We start from the raw sequence: 26,096 nt of genomic DNA, 5'->3' as shown, positions 1-26,096 counted from the left end.
AAGTTAGAACTATGTGAGAGGGCTGAACATCATACTCCAACACATGTTATCTCTTGTTTCGCCGACCACATCTTCGTATTCGTTTATCATATGCTCGTCGCCAGCTGGCACCATCTATTAACCGACTACTTCGCCTTCTTCGACAATCGTGGGCAACATTCGCACCCTATACCCCCTTGTCATTTTGCACCGCAACTGTCATGGATGCCTCCTTTGCTAGTCCTTCGACATGGCGTACAATTTGTGCTGGTCCACATGTATGCACGCCGGGTGCTCGCAACATTGACGGTGCCTTCATCCCCGACCTTTCCTCGATCTTAGTAAACCCAGTGCGACACCTCGTCTATGGGCAGGAAGGAGTGAAAGCCATGTTGGGGAACGTAGTAATAATTCTCCTACGTGTCACCAAGGTCAATCTAGGAGATACTAGCAATGATAGAGAGAGTGCATCTTCATACCCTTGAAGATCGCTAAGCGGAAGCGTTATAAGAACGCGGTTGATGGAGTCGTACTCGCGGCGATTCAAATCACGGAAGATCCAATACAAGTGCCGAATGGACGGCGCCTCCGCATTCAACACACGTACAGCCCTGGGATGTCTCCTCCTTCTTGATCCAGCAAGGGGGAGAAGAAGTTGAGGGAGAGCTCCGGCAAGATGACAACATGGTGGTGGAGCTTGCGGTTCTCCGGCAGGGCTTCGCCAAGCACTATAGAGGAGGAGGAGGTGTTGGAGGGTGGAGGGCTGCGCCAGGGGAAGGGGTGCGGCTGCCCTACCACCCCACCTATTTATATAGGGGAGAGGGGGTTGGCCTCCCTAGATGCAACTAGAGGAGGGCGGCGGCCAGGAGGGGAAGACTTGCCCCCCAAGCAGGTGGGAGGTGCCCCTCCCCCTAGGGTTTCCAACCCTAGGCGCCATGGGCCCTTTGGGGGGAGGGCGCACCAGCCCACTAGGGGGCTGGTTCCCTCTCATATTCAGCCCACTAAGTCCTCCGGGGCAGGTGGCCCCACCCGGTGGACCCCCGGACACCTTTCGGTGGTCCTGGTACAATACTGATAACCCCCGAAACCATTCCGGTGACTGAAACTGGACTTCCCATATATAAATCTTCACCTCTGGACCATTCCGGAACTCCTCGTGACGTCCGGGATCTCACCCGGGACTCCATACAACCTTTGGTAACCACATAAAATTTCCCATAACAACTCTAGCGTCACCGAACCTCAAGTGTGTAGACCCTATGGGTTCGGGAAACATGCAGACATGACCGAGACATCTCTCCGGCCAATAACCAACAATAGGATCTGGGTACCCATGTTGGCTCCCACATGTTCCATGATGATCCCATCGGATGAACCACAATGTCGAGGATTCAATCAATCCCGTATACAATTCCCTTTGTCCATCGGTATGTTACTTGCCAGAGATTTGATCGTCGGTATCCCCATACATTGTTCAATCTTGTTACCGGCAAGTCTCTTTACTCGTTCCGTAACGCATGATCCCGTGGCTAACTCCTTAGTCACATTGAGCTCATTATGATGCTGCATTACCGAGTGGACCCAGAGCCTCTCCGTCATACGGAGTGACAAATCCCACTCTCGATTCGTGCCAACCCAACAGATACTTTCGGAGATACCTGTAGTGCACCTTTATAGCCACCCAGTTACGTTGTGACGTTTGATACACCCAAAGCATTCCTACGGTATCTGGGAGTTGCACATTCTCATGGTGTAAGTAAATGATACTTGACATTAGAAATGTTCTAGAAAACGAACTACATGATCTTGTGCTATGCTTAGGATTGGGCCTTGTCCATCACATCATTCTCCTAATGATGTGATCCCGTTATCAACGACATCCAATGTCCATGGTGAGGAAACCACAACCATCTATTGATCAATGAGCTAGTCAACTAGAGGCTTACTAGGGACATGCTATGGTCTATGTATTCACACATGTATTACAGTTTCCGATTAATACAATTACAACATGAACAATAGACAATTATCATGAACAAGGAAATATAATAATAACCACTTTATTATTGCCTCTAGGGCATATTTCCATCAGTCTCCCACTTGCACTAGAGTCAATAATCTAGTTACATTGTGATGAATCGAACACCCATAGAGTTCTAGTGTTGATCATGTTTTGCTCATGAAAGTGGTTTAGTTAATGGATCCACGACATTCAGATCCGTATGCACTTTACAAATATCTATGTCTCCATCTTGAATATATTCACGAATGAAGTTGAAGCGACGCTTGATGTGCCTGTTCTTCTTGTGAAACCTGGGCTCCTTGGCAAGGGCAATAGCTCTAGTGTTGTCACAGAAGAGAGTCATCGGGCCCAAAGCATTGGGAATCACTCCTAGGTCAGTGATAAACTCCTTCATCCAGACTGCTTCCTGTGCTGCCTCCGAGGCAGCTATGTACTTCGCTTCACATTTAGATCCCGCCACGATGCTTTGCTCGCAACTGCACCAGCTGACTGCCCCACCATTCAAAATATACACGTTCCGGTTTGTGACTTGGAGTCATCCAGATCTGTGTTGAAACTAGCATCGACGTAACCCTTTATGATGAGCTCTTCGCCACCTCCATAAATGACAAACATATCCTTAGTCCTTTTCAGGTGCTTTAGGATATTCTTGACCGCTATCCAGTCTTCCATTCCGGGATCACTTTGGTACCTCCCTACCAAACTTACAGAAACGTTCACATCAGGTCTGGTACACAACATGGAATACATAATAGAGCCTATGGTTGAGGCATAGGGGATGACACTCATCTTTTCTCTATCTTCTGCCGAGGTCGGGCATTGAGCTGTGCTCAATCTCACACCTTGCAATACAGGCAAGAACCCCTTCTTGGATTGATCCATATCGAACTTCTTCAATATCTTGTCAAGGTATGTGCTTTGTGAAATACCAATGAGGCATCTCGATCTATATCCATAGATCTTGATGCCTAATATGTAAGCAGCTTCTCCAAGGTCCTTCATTGCAAAACACTTATTCAAGTAGACCTTTATGCTTTCCAAAAGTTCTATATCATTTCCCATCAATAGTATGTCATCCACATATAATATGATAAATGCTACAGAGCTCCCACTCACTTTCTTGTAAATACAGGCTTCTCCATAAGTCTGTATAAACCCAAACGCTTTGATCATTCCATCAAAGCAAATGTTCCAACTCCGAGATGCTTGCACCAGCCCATAGATGGAGCGCTGGAGCTTGCATACCTTGTCAGCATTCTTAGGATCGACAAAACCTTCCGGCTGTATCATATACAATTCTTCCTTAAGGAAACCGTTAAGGAATGCCTTTTTGATGTCCATTTGCCATATTTCATAATCATAGAATGTGGCAATTGCTAACATGATTCGGACGGACTTCAGCTTCGCTACAGGTGAGAAGGTCTCATCGTAGTCAACTCCTTGAACTTGTCGATAACCCTTAGCGACAAGCCGAGCCTTATAGACGGTCACATTACCATCTGCGTCAGTCTTGTTCTTAAAGACCCACTTATTCTCTATGGCTTGCCGATCATCGGGCAAGTCCGTCAAAGTCCATACTTTGTTTTCATACATGGATCCTATCTCGGATTTCATGGCTTCAAGCCATTTGTTGGAATCCGGGCCCGCCATCACTTCTTCATAGTTCAAAGGTTCACCGTTGTCTAACAACATGATTTCCAGGACAGGGTTGCCGTACCACTCTGGTGCGGAACGTGTCCTTGTGGACCTACAAAGTTCAGCAGTAACTTGACCCAAAGTTTCATGATCATCATCATTAACTTCCTCTCTAGTCGGTGCAGGCACCACATAAACATCTTCCTGAGCCACGCTACTCTCCGGTTCAAGAGGGGGTACCTCATCAAGTTCTACTTTTATCCCACTTGCTTCTTTCAAGAGAAACTCTTTCTCCAGAAAGGATCCATTCTTGGCAACAAAGATCTTGCCTTCGGATCTGAGGTACAAGGTATACCCAATAGTTTCCTTAGGGTATCCTATGAAGACGCACGTTTCCGATTTGGGTTCGAGCTTTTCAAGTTGATGTTTCTTGACATAAGCATCACATCCCCAAACTTTCAGAAACGACATCTTAGGTTTCTTTCCAAACCATAATTCATACGGTGTCGTCTCAACGGATTTAGACGGTGCCCTATTTAAAGTGAATGCGGCAGTCTCTAAAGCATAACCCCAAAATGATGGCGGTAGATCGGTAAGAGGCATCATAGATCGCACCATATCCAATAGAGTGCGATTATGACGTTTGGACACACCATTACGCTGAGGTGTTCTAGGCGGCGTGAGTTGTGAAACAATTCCACATTTCCTTAAGTGTGTGCCAAACTCGTGACTCAAGTACTCTCCTCCACGATCTGATCATAAGAACTTTATTTTCCTGTCACATTGATTCTCTACCTCACTCTGAAATTCCTTGAACTTTTCAAAGGTCTCAAACTTGTGTTTAATTAAGTAGACATACCCATATCTACTCAAGTCATCAGTGAGGCTGAGAACATAACGATAGCCACCGCGAGCCTCAACGCTTATTGGACTGCATACATCAATATGTATTATTTCCAACAAGTTGGTTGCTTGCTCCATTGTTTCGGAGAACGGAGTCTTAGTCATTTTGCCGAGGAGGCATGGTTCACACGTGTCAAATGATTCATAATTAAGAGACTCCAAAAGTCCATCTCCATGGAGTTTCTTCATGCATTTGACACCAATGTGACCAAGGTGGCAGTGCCACATGTATGTGGGACTATCATTATCAACATTACATATTTTGGCATTCACACTATGAATATGTGTAACATCACGTTCGAGATTCAATAAAAATAAACCATTGACCAGCGGGGCATGACCATAAAACATATCTCTCATATAAATAGAACAACCATTATTCTCGGATTTAAATGAGTAGCCATCTCGCATTAAACGAGATCCAGATACAATGTTCATGCTTAAAGCTGGTACTAAATAACAATTATTGAGGTTTAAAACTAATCCCGATGGTAGATGTAGAGGTAGCGTGCCGACGGCGATCACATCAGCCTCGGAACCATTCCCGACGCGCATCGTCACCTCGTCCTTCGCCAGTCTCCGCTTATTCCGCAGCTCCTGTTTTGAGTTACAAATGTGAGCAACCGCATCAGTATCAAATACCCAGGAGCTATTAATAGCGCTGGTAAGGTACACATCAATAGCATGTATATAATATATACCTTTGGCGTTGCCGACCTTCTTATCTGCTAAGTACTTGGGCAGTTCCGCTTTCAGTGACCATTTCCCTTGCAATAAAAGCACTCAGTCTCAGGCTTGGGTCCATTCTTTGGCTTCTTCCCGGCAACTGACTTACTGGGCGCGTCAACTCCCTTGCCGCCCTTCTTTAAGTTCTTCTTACCCTTGCCTTTCTTGAAACTAGTGGTCTTATTCGCCATCAACACTCGATGTTCCTTTTGGATCTCCACCTCCGCTGATTTCAGCAATGAATATAACTCAGGAATGGACTTCTCCATCCCTTGCATATTGTACTTCATCACAAAACTCTTGTAGCTAGGTGGAAGCGACTGGAGGATCCTGTCAATGACCGAGTCATCTGGAAGATTAACTCCCAGTTGAGACAAGCGATTGTGCAACCCAGACATTTTGAGTATATGCTCGCTGACAGAACTGTTTTCCTCCATCTTACAACTGTAGAACTTGTCGGAGACTTCATATCTCTCGACCCGAGCATGAGCTTGGAAAACCATTTTCAGCTCTTGGAACATCTCATATGCTCCGTGTTGCTCAAAACGCTTTTGGAGCCCCGGTTCTAAGCTGTAAAGCATGCCTGATACGTCTCCAACGCATCTATAATTTTGATTGTTCCATGTTATTATATTATCCATCTAGGATGTTTTGTATGCATTTATATGCTATTTTATATGATACTTTGGACTAACCTACTAACCTAGAGCCCAGTGCCAGTTTCTGTTTTTTCCTTGTTTTTGAGTATCGCAGAAAAGGAAAACCAAACGAACTCCAATTGACCTGAAATTTCACGAAGATTATTTTTGGACCAGAAGAAGCCCACAGAGTATCGGAGATGGGTCAGAAGAGTCACGAGGCACCCACAAGGGTGGGGGACGCGCCCTACCCCCTGGGTGCGCCCCCTACCTCGTGGCCGCCTCGGAGGCCCCCTTGACTTGCTCCCGACGCCAACACCTCTTATATATACCCAAACTTCTAGAACATAACCTAGATCGGGATTTCCGCCGCCGCAAGCCTCTGTAGCCACCGAAAACCAATCTAGACCCGTTCCGACACCCTGCCGGAGGGGGGAATCCCTCTCCGGTGGCCATCTTCATCATCCCAGTGCTCTCCATGACGAGGAGGGAGTAGTTCACCCTCAGGGCTGAGGGTATGTACCAGTAGCTATGTGTTTTATCTCTCTCTCTCATGTTCTTGATTTGGAACGATCTTGATGTATCGCGAGCTTTGCTATTATAGTTGGATCTTATGATGTTTCTTCCCCTCTGTCTCCTTGTGATGAATTGAGTTTTCCCTTTGAAGTTATCTTATAGGATTGAGTCTTTAAGGATTTGAGAACACTTGATGTATGTCTTGCATGTGCTTATCTGTGGTGACAATGGGATATCATGTGATCCACTTGATGTATGTTTTGGTGATCGACTTGCGAGTTCTGTGACCTCATGAACTTATGCATAGGTGTTGGCACACGTTTTCTTCTTGACTCTTCGATAGAAACTTTGGGGCACTCTTTGAAGTTCTTTGTGTTGGTTGAATAGATGAATCTGAGATTGTGTGATGCATATCGTATAATCATACCCACGGATACTTGACGTGACATTGGAGTATCTAGGTGACATTAGGGTTTTGGTTGATTTGTGTCTTAAGGTGTTATTCTAGTACGAACTCTAAGATAGATTGAACGGAAAGAATAGCTTCATGTTATTTTACTACAGACTCTTGAATAGATCGATCAGAAAGGATAACTTTGAGGTGGTTTCATACCCTACAATAATCTCTTTGTTTGTTCTCCGCTATTAGTGACTTTGGAGTGACTCTTTGTTGCATGTTGAGGGATAGTTATATGATCCAATTATATTATTATTGTTGAGAGAACTTGCACTAGTTAAAGTATGAACCCTAGGCCTTGTTTCAACGCATTGCAATACCGTTTTCACTCACTTTTATCACTAGTTACCTTGCTGTTTTTATATTTTCAGATTACAAAAACCTATATCTACCATCCATATTGCACTTGTATCACCATCTCTTCGCCAAACTAGTGCACCTATACAATTTACCATTGTATTGGGTGTATTGGGGACACAAGAGACTCTTTGCTATTTGGTTGCAGGGTAGTTTGAGAGAGACCATCTTCATCCTACGCCTCCCACAGATTGATAAACCTTAGGTCATCCAGTCGAGGGAAATTTGCTACTGTTCTACAAACCTCTGCACTTGGAGGCCCAACAACGTCTAGAAGAAGAAGGTTGTGTAGTAGACATCAATGACGCACTGAACCAGGGAGTAATCATCACTACGCAACTGCCAGGCGTTCATAATGTCTTGAATTGCTGGGAAAATGGGTGCGTCACCTAGTGGTGCTTCAAGGACATATGCTTTGTTGGAAGCTATGAGGATGATCCTCAAGTTATGGACCCAGTCCGTATAGTTGCTTCCATCGTCTTTCAACTTGGTTTTCTCTAGGAACGCGTTGAAGTTGAGGGCAACATTAGTGTGGGCCATTGGATCTACATGATAGATTGTAAAGACAATTTTAGACTAAGTTCATGATAATTAAGTTCATCTAATCAAATTATTTAATGAACTCCCACACAAATAGACATCCCTCTAGTCATCTAAGTGATACATGGTCCGAATCGACTAGGCCGTGTCCGATCATCACGTGAGATGGACTAGTCATCAACGGTGAACATCTCCATGTTCATCGCATCTACCATGCGACTCATGTTCGAATTTTCGGTCTCTCGTGTTCCGAGGCCATGTTTGTACATGCTAGGCTTGTCAAGTCATCCTAAGTGTTTCGCATGTGTAAAACTGGCTTACACTCGTTGTATGCGAACGTTAGAATCTATCACACCCGATCATCACGTGGTGCTTCGAAACAATGAAACTTCGCAACGGTGCGTCGTTCTAAGCAAATAAGATATAAATATGATAAACATCACATGCAAATCATAAAGTGACATGATATGGACAATATCATCTTGCGCCTTTGATCTCCATCTTCGAGGCGCGGCATGATAACCCACAAGTATAGAGGCTCGCAACAGTTTTCGAGGGTAGAGTATTCAACCCAAATTTATTGATTCGACACAAGGGGAGCCAAAGAATATTCTCAAGTATTAGCAGTTGAGTTGTTATTTCAACCACACCTGGAAACTTAATATCTGCAGCAAGGTATTTAGTAGCGAAGTAATATGATAGTAGTGGTAACGGTGGTAAAAGTAACGGTAGCAAAAGTAATATTTTTGGTGTTTTGTAGTGATGATAACAATAGCAACGGAAAAGTAAATAAGCGAAGAACAGTATATGGAAAGCTCGTAGGCAATGGATCGGTGATAGAGAATTATGCCGGATGCGGTTCATCATGTAACAGTCATAACATAGGGTGACACAGAACAAGCTCCAATTCATCAATGTAATGTAGGCATGTATTCCGAATATAGTCATATGTGCTTATGGAAAGAACTTGCATGACATCTTTTGTCCTACCCTCCCGTGGTAGCGGGGTCCTAATGGAAGCTAAGGGATATTAAGGCCTCCTTTTAATAGAGTACCGGACCAAAGCATTAACACATAGTGAATACAAGAACTCCTCAAACTACGGTCATCATCGGGAGTGGTCCCGATTATTGTCACTTCGGGGTTGCCGGATCATAACACATAGTAGGTGACTATAGACTGATAGGATCAAGAACTCTCATATATTGATGAAAAGCTAATAGGTTCAGATCTGAAATCATGGCACTCGGGCCCTAGTGACAAGCATTAAACATAGCAAAGTCATAGCAACATCAATCTCAGAACATAGTGGATACTAGGGATCAAACCCTAACAAAACTAACTCGATTACATGATAAATCTCATCCAACCCATCACCGTCCAGCAAGCCTATGATGGAATTACTCACGCACGGCGGTGATCATCATGAAATTGGTGATGGAGGATGGTTGATGATGACGATGGCGATGGATTCCCCTCTCCGGAGCCCCGAACAGACTCCAGATCAGCCCTCCCAAGAGAGTTTAGGGCTTGGCTGCGGCTCCGTATCATAAAACGCGATGAATCCTTCTCCCTCATTTTTTTCTCCCTGAAAGTGAATATATGGAGTCAAGGTTGAGGCCGGTGGAGCGTCAGGGGGCCCACAAGGTAGGGGGCACGCCCAGGGGGTAGGGCGCGCCCCCCACCCTCGTGGATAGGTGGAGCCCCCCCTGATGTGGATCTTCCTTCCAGTATTTATTATATATTCCTAAATAATTCTCCGTTGATTTTCAGTTCATTCCGAGAACTTTTATTTCTGCACAAAAATAACACCATGGCAATTCTACTGAAAACAGCGTCAGTCCGGGCTTGTTCCATTCAAATCATGCAAGTTAGAGTCCAAAACATGGGCAAAAGTGTTTGGAAAAGTAGATACGACGGAGACGTATCAACTCCCCCAAGCTTAAACCTTTGCTTGTCCTCAAGCAATTCAGTTGATAAACTGAAAGTGTTAAAGAAAAACTTTTACAAACTCTGTTTGCTCTTGTTGTTGTAAATATGTAAAGACAGCATTCAAGTTTTCAGCAAAGATTATGAACTAACCATAGTCACAATAACATTTAGGTCCCATGTTTACTCATATCAATGGCATAATCAACTAGCAAGCAATAATAATAAATATCGGATGACAACACTTTCTCAAAACAATAACAAGATGGTATCTCGCTAGCCCTTTCTGAGACCGCAAAACATAAATGCAGAGCACCTTTAAAGATCAAGGACTGACTAGACATTGTAATTCATGGTAAAAGAGATCCAGTCAAGTCAGACTCAATGTAAACTAACAGTAATGGATGCAAATGACAGTGGTGCTCTCCAACTGGTGCTTTTTAATAAAAGGATGATGACTCAGCTTAAAAGTAAATAGATAGGCCCTTCACAGAGGGAAGCAGGGATTTGTAGAGGTGCCAGAGCTCGGTTTGAAATACATATGAATGATATTTTGAGCGGCACACTTTCATTGTCAACATAACAACCGAGAGGTGGCGATATCTTCCATGCTACACACATTATAGGCGGTTCCCAAACAGAATGGTAAAGTTTATACTCCCCCTCCACCAACAAGCATCAATCCATGGCTTGCTCGAAACAACGAGTGCCTCCAACTAACAACAGTCCTGGGGGAGTTTTGTTTGCAATTATTTTGATTTGATTTGCATAAAGCATGGGACTGGGCATCCCGGTGACCAGCCATTTTCTCGTGAGTGAGGAGCGGAGTCCACTCCCCTTGAGAATAACCCGCCTAACATGGAAGATACGGACAACCCTAGTTGATACATGAGCTATTCAAGCATACAAAACATAATGTTTATTTGAAGGTTTAGAGTTTGGCACATACAAATTTACTTGGAACGATAGGTAGATACCGTATATAGGTTGGTATGGTGGACCCACATGGAATAACTTTGGGGTTTATGGAATTGGATACACAAGCAGTATTCCCGCTTAGTACAAGTGAAGTCTAGCAAGAGACTGGGAAGCGACCAGCTACAGAGCGACAACAGTCATGAACATGCATTAAAATTAATCAACACCGAATGAAAGCATGAGTAGGATATAATGAACCATGAACATAAATATCGTAGAGGCTATCTTGATTTTGTTTCAACTACATGCGTGAACATGTGCCAAGTCAAGCCACTCGAATCATTCAAAAGAGGATACCACCCTATCATACCACATCACAACCATTTTAATAGCATGTTAGCACGCAAGGTAAACCATTATAAGCTCCTAGCTAATTAAGCATGGCATGAGCAACTATAATCTCTAATTGTCATTGCAAACATGTTTATTCATAATAAGCTGAATCAGGAACAATGAACTAATCATATTTACAAAAACAAGAGAGGTCGAGTTCATACCAGCTTTTCTCATCTCAATAAGTTCATCATATAATCATCATTATTGCCTTTTACTTGCACGACCGAATAGTGTGGATAATAATAATAGTGCACGTGCATTGGACTAAGCTGGAATCTGCAAGCATTCAATTCAAGAGAGAAGACAAGGTAATATGGGCTCTTTGTTAGATCAACAATAATGCATATAAGAGCCACTCAACATTTTCATTATGGTCTTCTCCTCTCGACCCCCAAGGAACAAGAAAAGAAATAATACTATTTACACGGGAAAGCTCCCAACAAGCAATAGAAGAACGATAAATCTTTTTGGGTTTTCTTTTTAGTTACTACTACAAGCATGGAAAGTAACTAATTAAAAGCTACAGGTATTTTTTAAGGTTTATTAAACACACAAGAAGAAAGCATAAAAAGGAAAATAAACTAGCATGTATGATACAGTGAAAAAGTATGAGCACCGACAACTAGCAATGAGTGTGTGAACATGAATGTAATGTCGGTGACAAATACGTACTCCCCCAAGATTAGGCTTTTGGCCTAAGTTGGTATATGGCCACGGCTGGCCTGGCGGATATCCAAAGTAATAGTTGGGGTCGTACTGTGAAGAAGCCTCGGATTGCCACTGGTTGGCAATCACCTCCGGATCCCACTGGTAATCAGACTGTAGTGGGGGATCAAATTGTGGTTCCAGCTCTGGCTCTGTAGCTGATGTAGGGTTCCGGTAGGCGTGAATGCCCTCCAACGGAACAAGGTACTTGCCTGCAGATAAATCAAACAAGGAAGGATCAGGCAAGGTAATAGTCTCAGGATGATTTTTACCAAATATTAATTTGTACTTAAGCACCTTTTCCCTATTCTTGACAATAAAATCATGTGCTACCATACTCTTATAATCTAGATAAACAGGAGGCATCAATTTTTCTTCTTTCTCATAATGCCTAATAGGTATGTTATAGTATGCAACGAGGCGCGAGGCAAAGATGCCTCCCAAGATGGGGCCCTTAGTATGGTTAAGGTTCAACCGCTTTGCAACAATAGCGCCCATACTAAATGTGTCATCACGAAATAAGGCATGGCACAAAATAACAATATCAGGGGCACTCAGGTTTCCACATTTTTCACGCCCAATTAAGCATCTACTAGCAAATATAGAAAAGTAACATAGAACAGGAAAGTGTATGCTAGTAATTCGTTCGTCGGAAACCTTCCTTGTTTCCCCTACAGCAATGGTATCAATAAACCCATCCACATCATCACGATGTGGTTCCTCTACATTTCCCTCAAAAGGGATCAAACAAACCCGACAAAAATCACGAAGTGACATCGCCTTATGCTCATCATATAAATAAAATTCCACCGTAGGTGATGAGCTCCTAGCATGGAAATGAAAGTTTTGCACAAAGGTATTGGTGAGTAAGAGATACTGTTCGCGTTGGTCGTGGAGGAAGGCAGTGAGGCCTGCATTCTTAGCCAACTCATAGAAATCATCATAAATCCTGGCTTCTCTTAAGAAATCATCACAAGGCCATTCACACGGCCGAACCTCCGCGGTACGAGGCAGATTATATTTGGACCTCTCTTCTTCTTCACTTTGCTTATCCTTCGAGCTTCGGCTCGAAGAGCCCCTCAAAAATCTCTTCATCTTTTTCTGAAAATATCTGAATTTTTTAGTAACTTCAAAATAAAGGTGAACCAAACTCAACAATATTGATAGCAACTACTCCTACAAGTGCCTAGAGACAATATCATGCATCAAAACTACTTTTGACCACATAAATTTGACATGCAAGCTCAAGAACAGGGTCACCTAAGCAGCAAAAATATACAATGAATAAAGCACTAGAACAAAAACTAATTGGACCATTGGAGGAGTCACATACCAAGGTACAATCCCCCAAAGCAGTTTTGTGAATGGAGCTTTGAGCAAGGAGATCGAAAATGGCAGCAAGATGAGCTTGGACTCGGGTTTGAGCTGGCTAGTGGTGTTTATGGGAGGAAGGAGTGTGTGGTAGCTGGAATAAGTGGAGGGGAGCCACCGTGGGCCCACGAGGCAGGGGGCGCGCCCAGGGGGGTAGGGCGCGCCCTCCACCCTCGTGGCCAGGTGCTTGCTCCCCCTGTTGTGTTTTCAGCGCCAGATATTCTCAAATATTCCAGAAAAAATCATATTTAATTTTTAGGGCATTTGGAGAACATTTTTTGGGGTATTTTTATTGCATTGATAATTCAGAAAACAGACAGAAAAATAATATTTTTGCTTTATTTAATATAAATAACGGAAAGTAAAAAGAGGGTACAGAGGGTTGTGTTATCTAAATTCATCCATCTGATGCTCATCAAAAGGAATCCACTAACAAGGTTGATCAGGTCTTGTTAACAAACTCATTCCGAATAACATGGAACCGGAGAATTTTCGATTAACACTAGGTTACCTCAATGGGGATATGCATGTCCCCAACAATAAGAATATCATATTTCTTCTTGACAGTAGGCAGAGGAAATTCAAAACCTCCAAAAATAATCGATGGAATTTTTCCAATAGAGTTTATACTATGAACTTGAGGTTGTTTCCTCGAAAAGTGTACCGTATGCTCATTGCCATTAACATGAAAAGTGACATTGTCTTTGTTGCAATCAATAACTACCCCTTTACTACCTGTGTCGGGTTATCAAGACCATGTATTTCTTCAACAGGCGGCAAATTAAGACCATGTATTTCTTCAATAGGAGGTAAATTCTTAACATCTTCAGCTTTAATACCTTTTTCCTTCATAGATTTCTTTGCCTCTTACATATCTTCAGGACTGAGAAATAGGATACCCCTTTTCTTTGGAGTTGGCTTGGGAGTTGGTTCAAGAATTGGACCAGGAAGTGTCCAATTATTTTCATTAGTCAACATATTATTCAATAAAATTTCAGCTTCATCTGATGTTCTTTCCCTGAAAACACAACCAGCACAACTATCCAGGTGGTCTCTGAAAGCATCGGTTAGTCCATTGTAAAAGATATTAAGTATTTCATTTTTCTTAAGAGGATGATCAGGCAAAGCATTAAGTAATTGGAGAAGCCTCCCCCAAGCTTGTGGGAGACTCTTTTCTTCAATTTGCACAAAGTTATATATTTCCCTTGAAGCAGCTTGTTTCTTATGAGCAGGAAAATATTTAGCATAGAAGTAACAAATCATATCATGGGGACTACGCACACAACCAGGATCAAGAGAATTAAACCATATCTTAGCATCACCCTTTAATGAGAACGGAAATAATTGAAGGATATAGTAGTAGCGAGTTTTCTCATCATTAGTGAACAGGGTAGCTATATCATTTAATTTAGTAAGATGTGCCACAACAGTTTCAGATTCATAGCCATAGAAAGGATCAGATTCAACTAAAGTAATTATCTCAGGGTCGACAGATAATTCATAATCCTTATCTGTAACAAAGATAGGTGAAGTAGCATAAGCAGGATCATATTTCATTCTAGCATTCAGAGTTTTTTGTTTCAGCTTAGCTAATAGTTTCTTAAGATCACTCCTATCATTGCAAGCAAGAAAGTCTCTAGTAGTTTCTTCATCCATAACATAACCCTCAGGAACAACATGCAATTCATATCTAGGGGGAGAATCTTCATCATCACTTTCATCAATATTATCAGTTTCAATAATTTCATTCTCTCTAGCCCTAGCGAGTTGTTCATCAAGAAATTCACCAAGTGGCACAATAGTATCAAGCATAGAAGTAATTCCATCATACGCATCATGCATAGCAGAAGTGGCATCATTAATAACATGCGACATATCAGAATTAATAGCAGAAGCAGGTCTAGGTGTCGCAAGCTTACTCAAAATAAAAGGTGAATCAAGTGCAGAGCTAGATGGCAGTTCCTTACCTCCCCTCGTAGTTGAGGGATAAATCTTGGTTCTTGGATCTTTCACGTTCTTCATAATGATAAGAAGATATAAATCCCAAGTGACTCAAAGAATAGAGCTATGCTCCCTGGCAACGGCACCAGAAAATAGTCTTGATAACCCACAAGTATAGGGGATCGCAATAGTTTTCGAGGGTAGAGTATTCAACCCAAATTTATTGATTCGAGACAAGGGAGCCACAGAATATTCTCAAGTATTAGCAGCTGAGTTGTCATTTCAACCACACCTGGAAACTTAATATCTGCAGCGAGGTATTGAGTAGCAAAGTAATATGATAGTAGTGGTAACGGTGGTAAAAGTAACGATAGGAAAAGTAATATTTTTGGTGTTTTGTAGTGATGATAACAACAGCAACAGAAAAGTAAATAAGCGAAGAACAATATATGGAAAGCTCGTAGGCAATGGATCTGTGATAGAGAATTATGCCAGATGCGGTTCATCATGTAACAGTCATAACATAGGGTGACAAAGAACTAGCTCCAATTCATCAATGTAATGTAGGCATGTATTCCGAATATAGTCATACGTGCTTATGGAAAGAACTTGCATGACATCTTTTGTCCTACCCTCCCGTGGCAGCGGGGTCCTAATGGAAACTAAGGGGTATTAAGGCCTCCTTTTAATAGAGTACCGGACCAAAGCATTAACACATAGTGAATACATGAACTCCTCAAACTACGGTCATCACCGGGAGTGGTCCCGATTATTGTCACGTCAGGGGTGCCGGATCATAACACATAGTAGGTGACTATAGACTTGCAAGATAGGATCAAGAACTCTCATATATTGATGAAAACATAATAGGTTCAGATCTGAAATCATGGCACTCGGGCCCTAGTGACAAGCATTAAGCATAGCAAAGTCATAGCAACATCAATCTCAGAACATAGTGGATACTAGGGATCAAACCCTAACAAAACTAACTCGATTACATGATAAATCTCATCCAACCCATCACCGTCCAACAAGCCTACAATGGAATTACTCACGCACGGCGGTGAGCATCATGAAATTGGTGATGGAGGATGGTTGATGATGACGATGGCGACGGATTCCCCTCTCCGGAGCCCCGAACGGACTCCAGATCAGCCCTCCCAAGAGAGTTTAGGGCTTGGCGGCGGCTTCGTATCGTAAAACGCGATGAATCCTTCTCCCTCGTTTTTTCTCCCCGAAAGTGAATATATGGAGTCAAGGTTGGGGTCGGTGGAGCGTCATGGGGCCCACGAGGTAGGGGGGTGCGCCCAGGGGGCAGGCGTGCCCCCCACCCTCGTGGACAGGTGGAGGCCTCCCTGACGTGGATCTTCCTTCCAGTATTTATTATATATTCCAAATAATTCTCCGTTGATTTTCAGGTCATTCCGAGAACTTTTATTTCTACACAAAAATAACACCATGGCAATTCTGCTGAAAACAGCGTTTGTCCGGGTTAGTTCCATTCAAATCATGCAAGTTAGAGTCCAAAACAAGGGCGGAAGTGTTTGGAAAAGTAGATACGACGGAGACGTATCACGGCATGATCACCATCGTCACCGGCATGACACCATGATCTCCATCATCGTGTCTTCATGAAGTTGCCTCACCAATTATTAATTCTACTACTATGGATAACGGTTAGCAATAAAGTAAAGTAATTACATGGCGTTTATATTGACTCGCATGTCATACAATAAATTAAGACAACTCCTATGGCTCCTGCCGGTTATCATACTTCATCGACATGCAAGTCATGATTCCTATTACAAGAACATGATCAATCTCATACATCACATATATAATTCATCACATCCTTTTGGCCATATCACAACACATAGTATACCCTGCAAAAGCAAGTCAGGCATCCTCTAATTGTTGTTGCATGTTTTCTGTGGCTGATATGGGTTTCAAGAAAGAATGTTTCTTACCTACGCAAAAGCCACAACAGTGATATGCCAATTGCTATTTACCCTTCACAAGGACCCTCTTTATCGAATCCGATCCGACTAAAGTGGGAGAGACAGACACCCGCTAGCCACCTTTTGCAACAAGTGCATGTCATTTGGTGGAACCTGTCTCACGTAAGCGTATGTGTCAGGTCGGCCCGGGCCGCTTCATCCCACAATGACGCCGAATCAAGATAAGACTAGTAACGGTAAGCAAATTGAACAAATCATCGCCCACAACTACTTGTGTTCTACTTGTGCATAGAATCTACGCATAGACCTAGCTCATGATGCCACTGTTGGGGAGTGTATCTTCATACCCTTGAAGATCGCTAAGCGGAAGCATTACAAGAATGCGGTTGATGGAGTCGTACTCACGGTGATTCAAATCGCGGAAGATCCGATGCAAGCGTCGAACAAACGGCGCCGCCGCGTTCAACACACGTACAGCCCGGGGGCGTCTCCTCCTTCTTGATCCAGCAAGGGGGAGGAGAAGTTGAGGGAGAGCTCCAACGGCATCACGACGTGGTGGTGGAGCTTGCGGTTCTCCGGCAGGGCTTTGCCACGCACTACGGAGGAGGAGGAGGAGGTGTTGGAGGGTGGAGGGTTGCGCCAGGGGAAGGGGTGCGGCTGCCCTCCCACCCCCACCTATTTATAGGGTGAAGGGGAGAGGGGGCCGGCCCCCTAGATGCATCTAGAGTGGGCGGCGGCCAGGAGGGGAAGACTTGCCCCCCAAGCAGGAGGGAGGCGCCCCCTCCCCCTAGGGTTTCCAACCCTAGGCGCCTTGGGCCCTTGGGGGGCGCACCAACCCACTAGGGGGCTGGTTCCCTCCCATATTCATCCCACTAAGTCCTCCGGGCAGGTGGCCGCACCTGGTGGACTACCGAACACCTTTCGGTGGTCCCGGTACAATACCGATAACCCCCGAAACCATTCCCGCGACTGAAACTGGACTTTCCATATAAAAATCTTCACCTCCGGACCATTCCGGAACTCCTCGTGACGTCCGAGGTCTCATCCGGGACTACGAACAATCTTCGGTAACCACATACAATTTCCCATAACAACTCTAGCGTCACCGAACCTTAAGTGTGTAGACCCCATGGGTTCGCGAAACATGCAGACATGACCGAGACATCTCTCCGGCCAATAACCAGCAGCGGGATCTAGATACCCATGTTGGCTCCCACATGTTCCATGATGATCTCATCGGATGAACCACAATGTCGAGGATTCAATCAATCCCGTATACAATTCCCTTTTTCCATCGGTATGTTACTTGCCCGAGATTCGATCGTCGGTATCCCTGTACCTCATTCAATCTTGTTACTGGCAAGTCTCTTTACTCGTTCCGTAACGCATGATCCCGTGGTTAACTCCTTAGTCACATTTGAGCTAATTATGATGATGCATTACCGAGTGGGCCCAGAGATACCTCTCCGTCATACGCAGTGACAAATCTCAGTCTCTATTCGTGTCAACCCAACATGTACTTTTGGAGATACCTTTAGTGCACCTTTATAGCCACCCAGTTACGTTGTGACGTTTGATACACCCAAAGCATTCCTACGGTATCCGGGGGTTGCACAATCTCATAGTCTAAGAAAATGATACTTGACATTAGAAAAGCTCTAACAAACGAACTACACGATCTTGTGATATGCTTAGGATTGAGTCTTGTCCATCACATCATTCTCCTAATGATGTGATCCCGTTATCAACGACATTCAATGTCCATGGTGAGGAAACCACAACCATCTATTGATCAACGAGCTAGTCAACTAGAGGCTTACTAGGGACATGCTGTGGTCTATGTATTCACACATGTATTATGGTTTCCGATTAATACAATTATAGCATGAATAATAGACAACTATCATGAACACGGAAATTTAATAAATAACCATTTTATTATTACCTCTAGGGCATATTTCCAACAAGCCACGTGTGGCATTCAAAGTTTTTGGATGGATCCGGACTATTGTAGTTTGATGTGGCACATGTCTAGACTCCACTAATTCTCCCTAGATTTGTGGTGGACTAGGGATTTGGTACATTAGAACTGATCTGACCCAATACGAATATCTATTTTGAATGTTTGGACTGACCAGTCCAAACATACATGGAGAAATGGGTGTCCACTTTGGAGATGCCCTCGTACCCAAATTTCCACGTCCCATGGACTATGTATACACTTATGAGGTCCTAGGGTTGCAAATTTGAAACCTTTAGGGTACACTCCGACTCTGTTTAGTTTAACCAAATGAACTAATTTTTTTAAAAAAAATGAAGTGAATTCTGAAAACTTAGTTCATCTAATTGAACTAAAGAAGGTGGGAGGGTACCCTCAAGGTTTCAAATTTGCAATGCCTATGAGGTTTCGTTTGATTTGCCCAAGTGTCAAGGCTGCCGAAGGTAAATCACGTACAGTCGCTAATTGGAGACTTTTCTTGCATGCATGCATGCTGTGATTGAGATTAACATAACAAACAAACTTGTACGTATCTTCTTTACATGATGCGTGGTGTGGACTGGATGATGGATGCTATATCGAACCCTGGGCATCTTTGTCCCTTTGCATGTGGTCAAGATCGATCATGGAGTGGGAACCAAGATTGCGCTTTTGTTTTGTAGCGCAGGATCCAAGGCCAGCCACCCAGGGGCCACATGCATCCATATGCTGCTCTGCTGTGGAACGGATAGGAGCTACCCCTTTCTGGCTTAGGAGCAAGTGCCCGGAAGCAGCTCACAAGTCCAAAAACTGTGAGCTTGTGATTTCAGTTCACATACGTACAACCAGAAAAGGGAGAGAAAGAATGAGACAAAAGAAATTCTGGGCTGCCTCACTTCGGACCTAGTACTCCTACTTCAAGAACAGAGTTCTTCTTGATCGGCACCAAACTTGATGTATCTCGTTTCGGGATGCTTAAACGTCGTTGGAATGGCTCCAGACCCGACGATTTTGGAGTGTATATTCAATCGAGTCTGGGAACACAGATCGGGGCTGCACACTACTCCTACTTGTTATTAGAGGCTCGGCCATGTTTTTTTTTTCGAAAAGGGGGAGAAACCCCGGCCTCTGCATTAGCACGATGCATAGGGCCCTCTTATTAAGAAAGAAGTAGTGCCAACATGGTTCCAATGGTCGTAAAAAAGTAGAAAAAGCTCACACAGAGCCAAAAAAAGGCTAGAAACAACAACTAGCCAAATCAAGATGCCACAGCCGGCTGGGTAAAGTAGATAGGAACACTAAATGCCTATCCTATTACATGACCGCCATCCAAACCGGTTGAAGATATCCCGAGCTACCATCTCCCAGCGGACAGACCCAGTAACCAAATGCTCCCTGGCCTCCGTCTGGGTGAGTGGCGACCACGAACGAATCAGTGCCGTAGTCCGGAATAAAACCTGCAAAAATTGTATACATTATATTCTGTTAAAGACCAAATCATTTCTGCAATTCCAGATAGTCCACAACAACGCACAAGCCCCAACCCGAATATGTTTCGCTACGTTAGACTCAAACCCATTAAGCCATGTCCCAAAGAACGCATAAACAGAAGTCGGGGGTTTGATATTGAAAGCAATGTGGACCGTCTGCCAAAGTACCTTGGCCAGCGGGCAATCAAAAAATAGGTGTTTAATAGTCTCATCCCGATCGCAGAAACTACACCTAGTAGATCCTGTCCAATTACGCTTCATCAAGTTATCCTTAGTTAAAATTACTTGTTTATGGACAAACCACATAAACACTTTTATTTTCAAAGGAACTTTGACATCCCACACATGTTTGGACGTAGGAATGGAGTTCAAATTAATTACATCAATATACATTGATTTAACCGTGAATACTCCAGAGTTAGTCAACTTCCAGCGTAATTCATCGGGTTGTTGAGAAAGCTGCACTGCCATCAGTCTCCTAACCAGACGGAGCCATTCTTCCCAACGATTGCCCGCTAGCACTCGTCTGAACCGTATATTAAGGGGGAGATTGAAAGATCGATGCAACGGACACCTCACGTCGTTGAACAATGTGGTACAAGGAGGGATATTGGATGGCTAAGGGTGTGTCACCGAGCCAAGTATCTTCCCAGAAACGTGCACTCGTGCCGTTTCCAACAACAAACTTTGTCCTATTAAACAAAGCCTGCTTGACCTTCATGAGACCCTTCCAGAAGGGCGAGTCGGTAGGCCTTACTGTGACCTGTGACAAGGTTTTTGACTGGAGGTACTTGCCGCGAAGGATTTGAGCCCATATAGCATCATTTTCCGACGAAAGCTTCCACAGCCACTTGCTAAGAAGGCATTTATTCTTAATTTCTAGATTCTCAATACCCAGACCCCCTTGGTCTTTCGGTCTACAGATGATATCCCACTTAGCAAGCCTATATTTTCTTTTAAGCTCATCACCCTGCCAAAAGAACCGCGATCTATAGAAGTCCAGTCTCTTCCTAACACCAACTAGTACCTCAAAGAACGAAAGAAGAAACATCGGCATACTTGTGAGCACCGAATTAATAAGGATTAATCGGCCTCCATATGACATGAGCTTGCCCTTCCAGCAGCTCAGTTTCTTCTCAAATCGGTCCTCGATACACTTCCATTCTCTGTTCGTTAGCCTACGATGGTGGATAGGAATTCCCAAGTATGAGAATGGTAGCTCTCCCAACTCACATCCAAACAATTGCCTATAAGCATCCTGTTCATCTTTGGCCTTACCAAAACAGAACAGCTCGCTCTTATGAAAGTTTATCTTTAACCCGGTCAATTGTTCAAATAGGCATAACACCAGCTTCATATTTCTTGCCTTAGCCAAGTCATGCTCCATAAAAAGACTCGGCCATGTGGTATAATAAAGCAGGATGAACACACGAACCGTTCTAAAAAATACACAGATTTCTCAGACGTATGGATGTAAGCTGCAGGCAAAAGCTGAGGGCAACAAGGAGATTTTTGTTTTTGTTTTTTAGGGCAACAGAGAGATTTTGTTTTGTTTGAGATGGCAGGGTTTCATTTGGGACTTTTATTTGGGCCAGAACGCGCGGCTTGTAGCCTACATGGCCAGCCCATGTGTTTTTTTAGTTGAACATGGGCCGTCCATGTTGATAACATACCATGGAGTACTTCCTGGCCAGCCCATGAAGTACTAAATGGGCTCACTTGGGGCTGTCGGGCTTAAATCATGCTTGAGATTGAAAGAAAATCTGAAGATCCATCTGCCGAAAAGAAGAAAGAAAGAACAAAATACTGCAGGAAGAGGAAATATGGACAAATGAATCTTGTACAAGGATGAAGGCACCAAATCACAGCCAGTCCTCCATTCAAATATTGTACTCCCTCCATTCCAAAATATAGTGCGCCCGCACTTTCCGAGGTCGAACTTTAATCATAAATTTAACCAACGGGAGCGATTGCGGCGGGAGAAAAAAATTATATAATCGAAAACTTCTTTTGAATACGAATTCACTGGTATAACTTTTGCTCCCACCACAGTCGGTCTCGTTGGTTAAATTTATGGTCAAAATTGAAGCACGGGAATAAAGAAAGCACTATATTTTAAAACGGAGGGAGTATTACCAACCAGTCCAGTAGTACTTGTCCCAGTGCAGCATAGCTTCAAAACAAGTGATAGTATCACAGATCCTGACTAATGAGATGCATGAGCATATTTCCTGTAGCACTCACTCATCTATTTTCTTTTCGTGCAATCTATATCAGCTCGAGCTCACATGAGCTCGGGTAAACAGTAAAATAAAAAATATGGTTTTTTTAAGCAAACATTGACAATGTTTACAACAATTTTTTCTGATGAAACTTCACAAGCAAGCAAAACTTTTGTCAATGTTTACACAAAAGAAATCAGATTTTTAAAGAAGAATTGTTTTCATTTTTTTACTGTGCATCCGAGCTCACATGAGCTCGAGCTCAGATTAACCGCTTCCATATATGCGTTATATTTGTTCCAGAATAAACCAATGCATTTGCTTGCAGATGCAGCATGTGCAACCAATTCAGCACTCCGGTTTGCTTCTGCCACACACTTCAGCAAACACATCCACTGAAAACAAGGCACCTATAAAGAATGCGCACTCTCAACTTTGAAACTGGCAACACACATTGGCAGCTAAAACATAATGATTTAAGTTGTGACAACAGCTAATCATCGGTTTCCTCGAGATTACATAATCTTCCAACACAATAATAAACGTGTGCAAAGTATATATATACAAAACACATGCCCAGAACAGTCAGAAAGTATGACCTGAAGCCAGCTCACAAGTTGGAGGATGTTCAAGCCCACTTCCGAAGAAAATTTGCAACAAGAGGACCTGGGAATGCATACTTTGATAAATGACATTGTTAAAGCATAACAAGAATTACACTTTCATAAATTAGTCCGGGTACATGTTAATGTTAATTAAAAGTGAAGAGTTGTGTAACGATTTCGTATTAAATTATACCATAAATAGAACGCCTCTTGTTTAAACCGTCAGTCATCTAAAGCTTCAGTCAGCAACAGCCCTATTCCAGCATTGTTGATGCTAATTTCTGAGCAATGGTAATGCTACCTTTTTCTTAGGGAAATGATAATGACACCCTAGTAAGCTTCGAGTATCATATTAATTTGGAATTCGACCATAACACCAAATCATCAACAGACTGCGGAACAAGAACTGTAGCGAGAAGATAACGGATAGTTCACACCACATACAGACTGTATCTTACAACAAGTAACCATGAAAAATAAGTTATCAGGCTAATTACCAAAATGGCATGTACATCATCATGTAATCATCTCAACAGATGTCTGGACAGGAAAACCAAACAGTGCTAAAATGGAACTGATCCAAAACTAGAATTAATTTCAACAAAAACCATGTCGTTTGCAGTGAGTGTTACCCAGCTTTACCGCTAATCTACTTCCTCTGAAATACAGCGTCCCAATTTTATTTTTTTTGAGGAATTCCAAATCTGACTTGATACATTCACTTCTCCACTGCTTTGGAGATGAACAGAGCTCCTTGGCATGAACATGGCAATTATGAACATCAATTATAGCCATCGCATAAAAATTAACCTTCGAAATAAACCCACCAAAAGAGTGCTTTGAAGCTGAGCCCTGACTTCAGTAATTAGCAACCCCTGACTGATGGACAAATTCCATGCCTCCGGGCATTGTTAGTGATGGTTAAACTCTGCAGAAAATCCAAAACAAACTATGCAGCATACTCGCTCTCGATCACCGGTTTTGTTCGTGTCCACAGCGCTACAGGTGCTTGCGCCCGCCCAACCTGCGCCATGCGCAATGTCTCCCCAACCTCTGAATTCCGCTCCATCACCTCCAACTTCTTGGCCCTTTTATGCCTCACCAGACACAGAAGAGCTGAAGATAACAGCCCCAATGCTATGGCGCCCCCAACCACGCCAACGGCAACCTTCCAAGCTTGCGAGCCCCCCTTGGTAGGACCTCCGGCAGCCGGTATCGGCGGGGCAATTGCGCCTGGTGGCAATGGAGCAGGAGCAACCTCACTGGAGTTCACCACTATCGAGAAGTGCCCTTGGCGATACGTAGCACACACGTTGCTTGCCTCTTGGTCCCGGAACTGCGGCACACCATCCAAGTCGAACCACACACACCGTGACCGTGGTGCTGGGCGGCCTGCCGGCGCCGCCCTGACATTGCTGAAATGTACAAGAATCGGGCTTCCTGACGCGACGATGTTCAGCTCCGGCAACCCCACTGCCGAAAGGTTGGCAGCATCATAGGCTAGCAGTCCAAGCACCGGCGAGAGGTAGGTGTAGCCGGGGGGAGGCGGGTAGTAGTGCTGCGACCAATTGCCCAGGTTGTGGTACACGAGCAGCATCCTCTCCACGCGCGGCTGCGCAATGACGCCGGTGGGCAGGCCGAACTGAAAGTACTGGGACAAACCTTTCCTCCGGAGGCTGCCGCTGCGCAGGCGGAGCGCGGACACCGAGACGCCGGTGAGGTTGCCGGGGACGGTGGCATTGTAGACGATGCCGGTGCGCGGCCGGACGAGGGCCCGGTACGCGTACTCCTGCAGCATTGCGTCCAGGGCCCTAGCCGGCGACGGCGTCGGCTGCTGCGCCGCCACCGGAGAAGAGCGCAAGAACAGCAGTTGGAGGAGGCAGACGCATAATAGGAAATCCATGGGCACCACGGCTCCGCCAGGAATCCAGGTGTGGTGAGAAAGCCAGGAGGGTGGGAGGCAAGCTCGAGAAGAAGAGTCAGGAGGATCCCCTCGTCATCCACGAACGCGGCAAAGATTGGCGCGCGTACGAAGAATTACCACCTCCACCTCTTAACTCGGGGGAACAAGGACGAGATTCGGCGCGGGAAACCTTGGGATTCTCCACAAGGACGCGCATTTACTGCGCCCACCCCGCACGGGCGGGACAGCTCTCTACGGGGCAACCTCGAGCGCAGCAGCAATGGAGATGGAAGCTACGACGGGACAAAGACAGGACTGTGAAAACAAGATTGGTTTTTTTTTTGCCCCCGAGAGAGTAAGAACAGGTTCTGGAGCGAATCAGTCTCGGAGGAATCAGAGCGGAGAGACCGGTGGCGACGGGATTTGAGACGATTGCGACGCGGGGGGAGGAGGAGGAGAGGGTTTGGGGATTGAGATCGAAGGAGAGCGGGGAGTGAAGTGGAGGAGCGGAGAGAATTCTTGGTGAGGGTCATAGTCGGAATTTACAATTTTTTAAAGAGGTTTAGTGGGTACTCCTATTAAAGACGCGAGGCATACAGCTGTCACGGCACCGGAAGTTACCCTTCTAGCCCTGGGAGGCTGAACTGCGTGAAGCGCACTGTCTCCGCCGGCTGGTGTGTGGGCCCCACGCGCGTGTGCCGTGCTTGTCCAGGGTGTCCTCTGCCGTAACGTTTGGATTATTCCGAGGGGCTCTGTTCGGTTTGTTGCATGTAGGAGAGGTCTCGGTTCCATTGCAATGTCACTGGCGGGTGGGGCCCACCGGCCAGTCACGACCTCCTCCTACTCCCTTCAATCCAAAATAGTTCTAGCTCAAAACTGCGACACTTATTTTAGATTGGAGGTAGT

The 26,096-nt window shown here is 44.3% G+C and overlaps 1 protein-coding gene across 1 annotated transcript; it reads right to left on the bottom strand.

Annotated features, from left to right (window-relative positions):
* Nucleotides 1-23,694: 23,694 nt before the first annotated feature.
* On the bottom strand, nucleotides 23,695-25,741 carry LOC123103157 (uncharacterized). Its single transcript, XM_044524655.1, has one exon. The coding sequence runs from the start codon at nucleotides 25,188-25,190 to the stop codon at nucleotides 24,237-24,239; it is 954 nt and encodes a 317-aa protein (XP_044380590.1). The 5' UTR covers nucleotides 25,191-25,741; the 3' UTR covers nucleotides 23,695-24,236.
* Between the last annotated feature and the right edge of the window lie 355 nt (nucleotides 25,742-26,096).

This window comes from Triticum aestivum, chromosome 5A (genome assembly GCF_018294505.1).
Source record: "Triticum aestivum cultivar Chinese Spring chromosome 5A, IWGSC CS RefSeq v2.1, whole genome shotgun sequence".
Classification (NCBI taxonomy): domain Eukaryota; kingdom Viridiplantae; phylum Streptophyta; class Magnoliopsida; order Poales; family Poaceae; genus Triticum; species Triticum aestivum.
The sequence above is the reverse complement of the archived record's forward strand: the minus strand, read 5'-3'. Positions and strand labels throughout refer to the sequence as shown.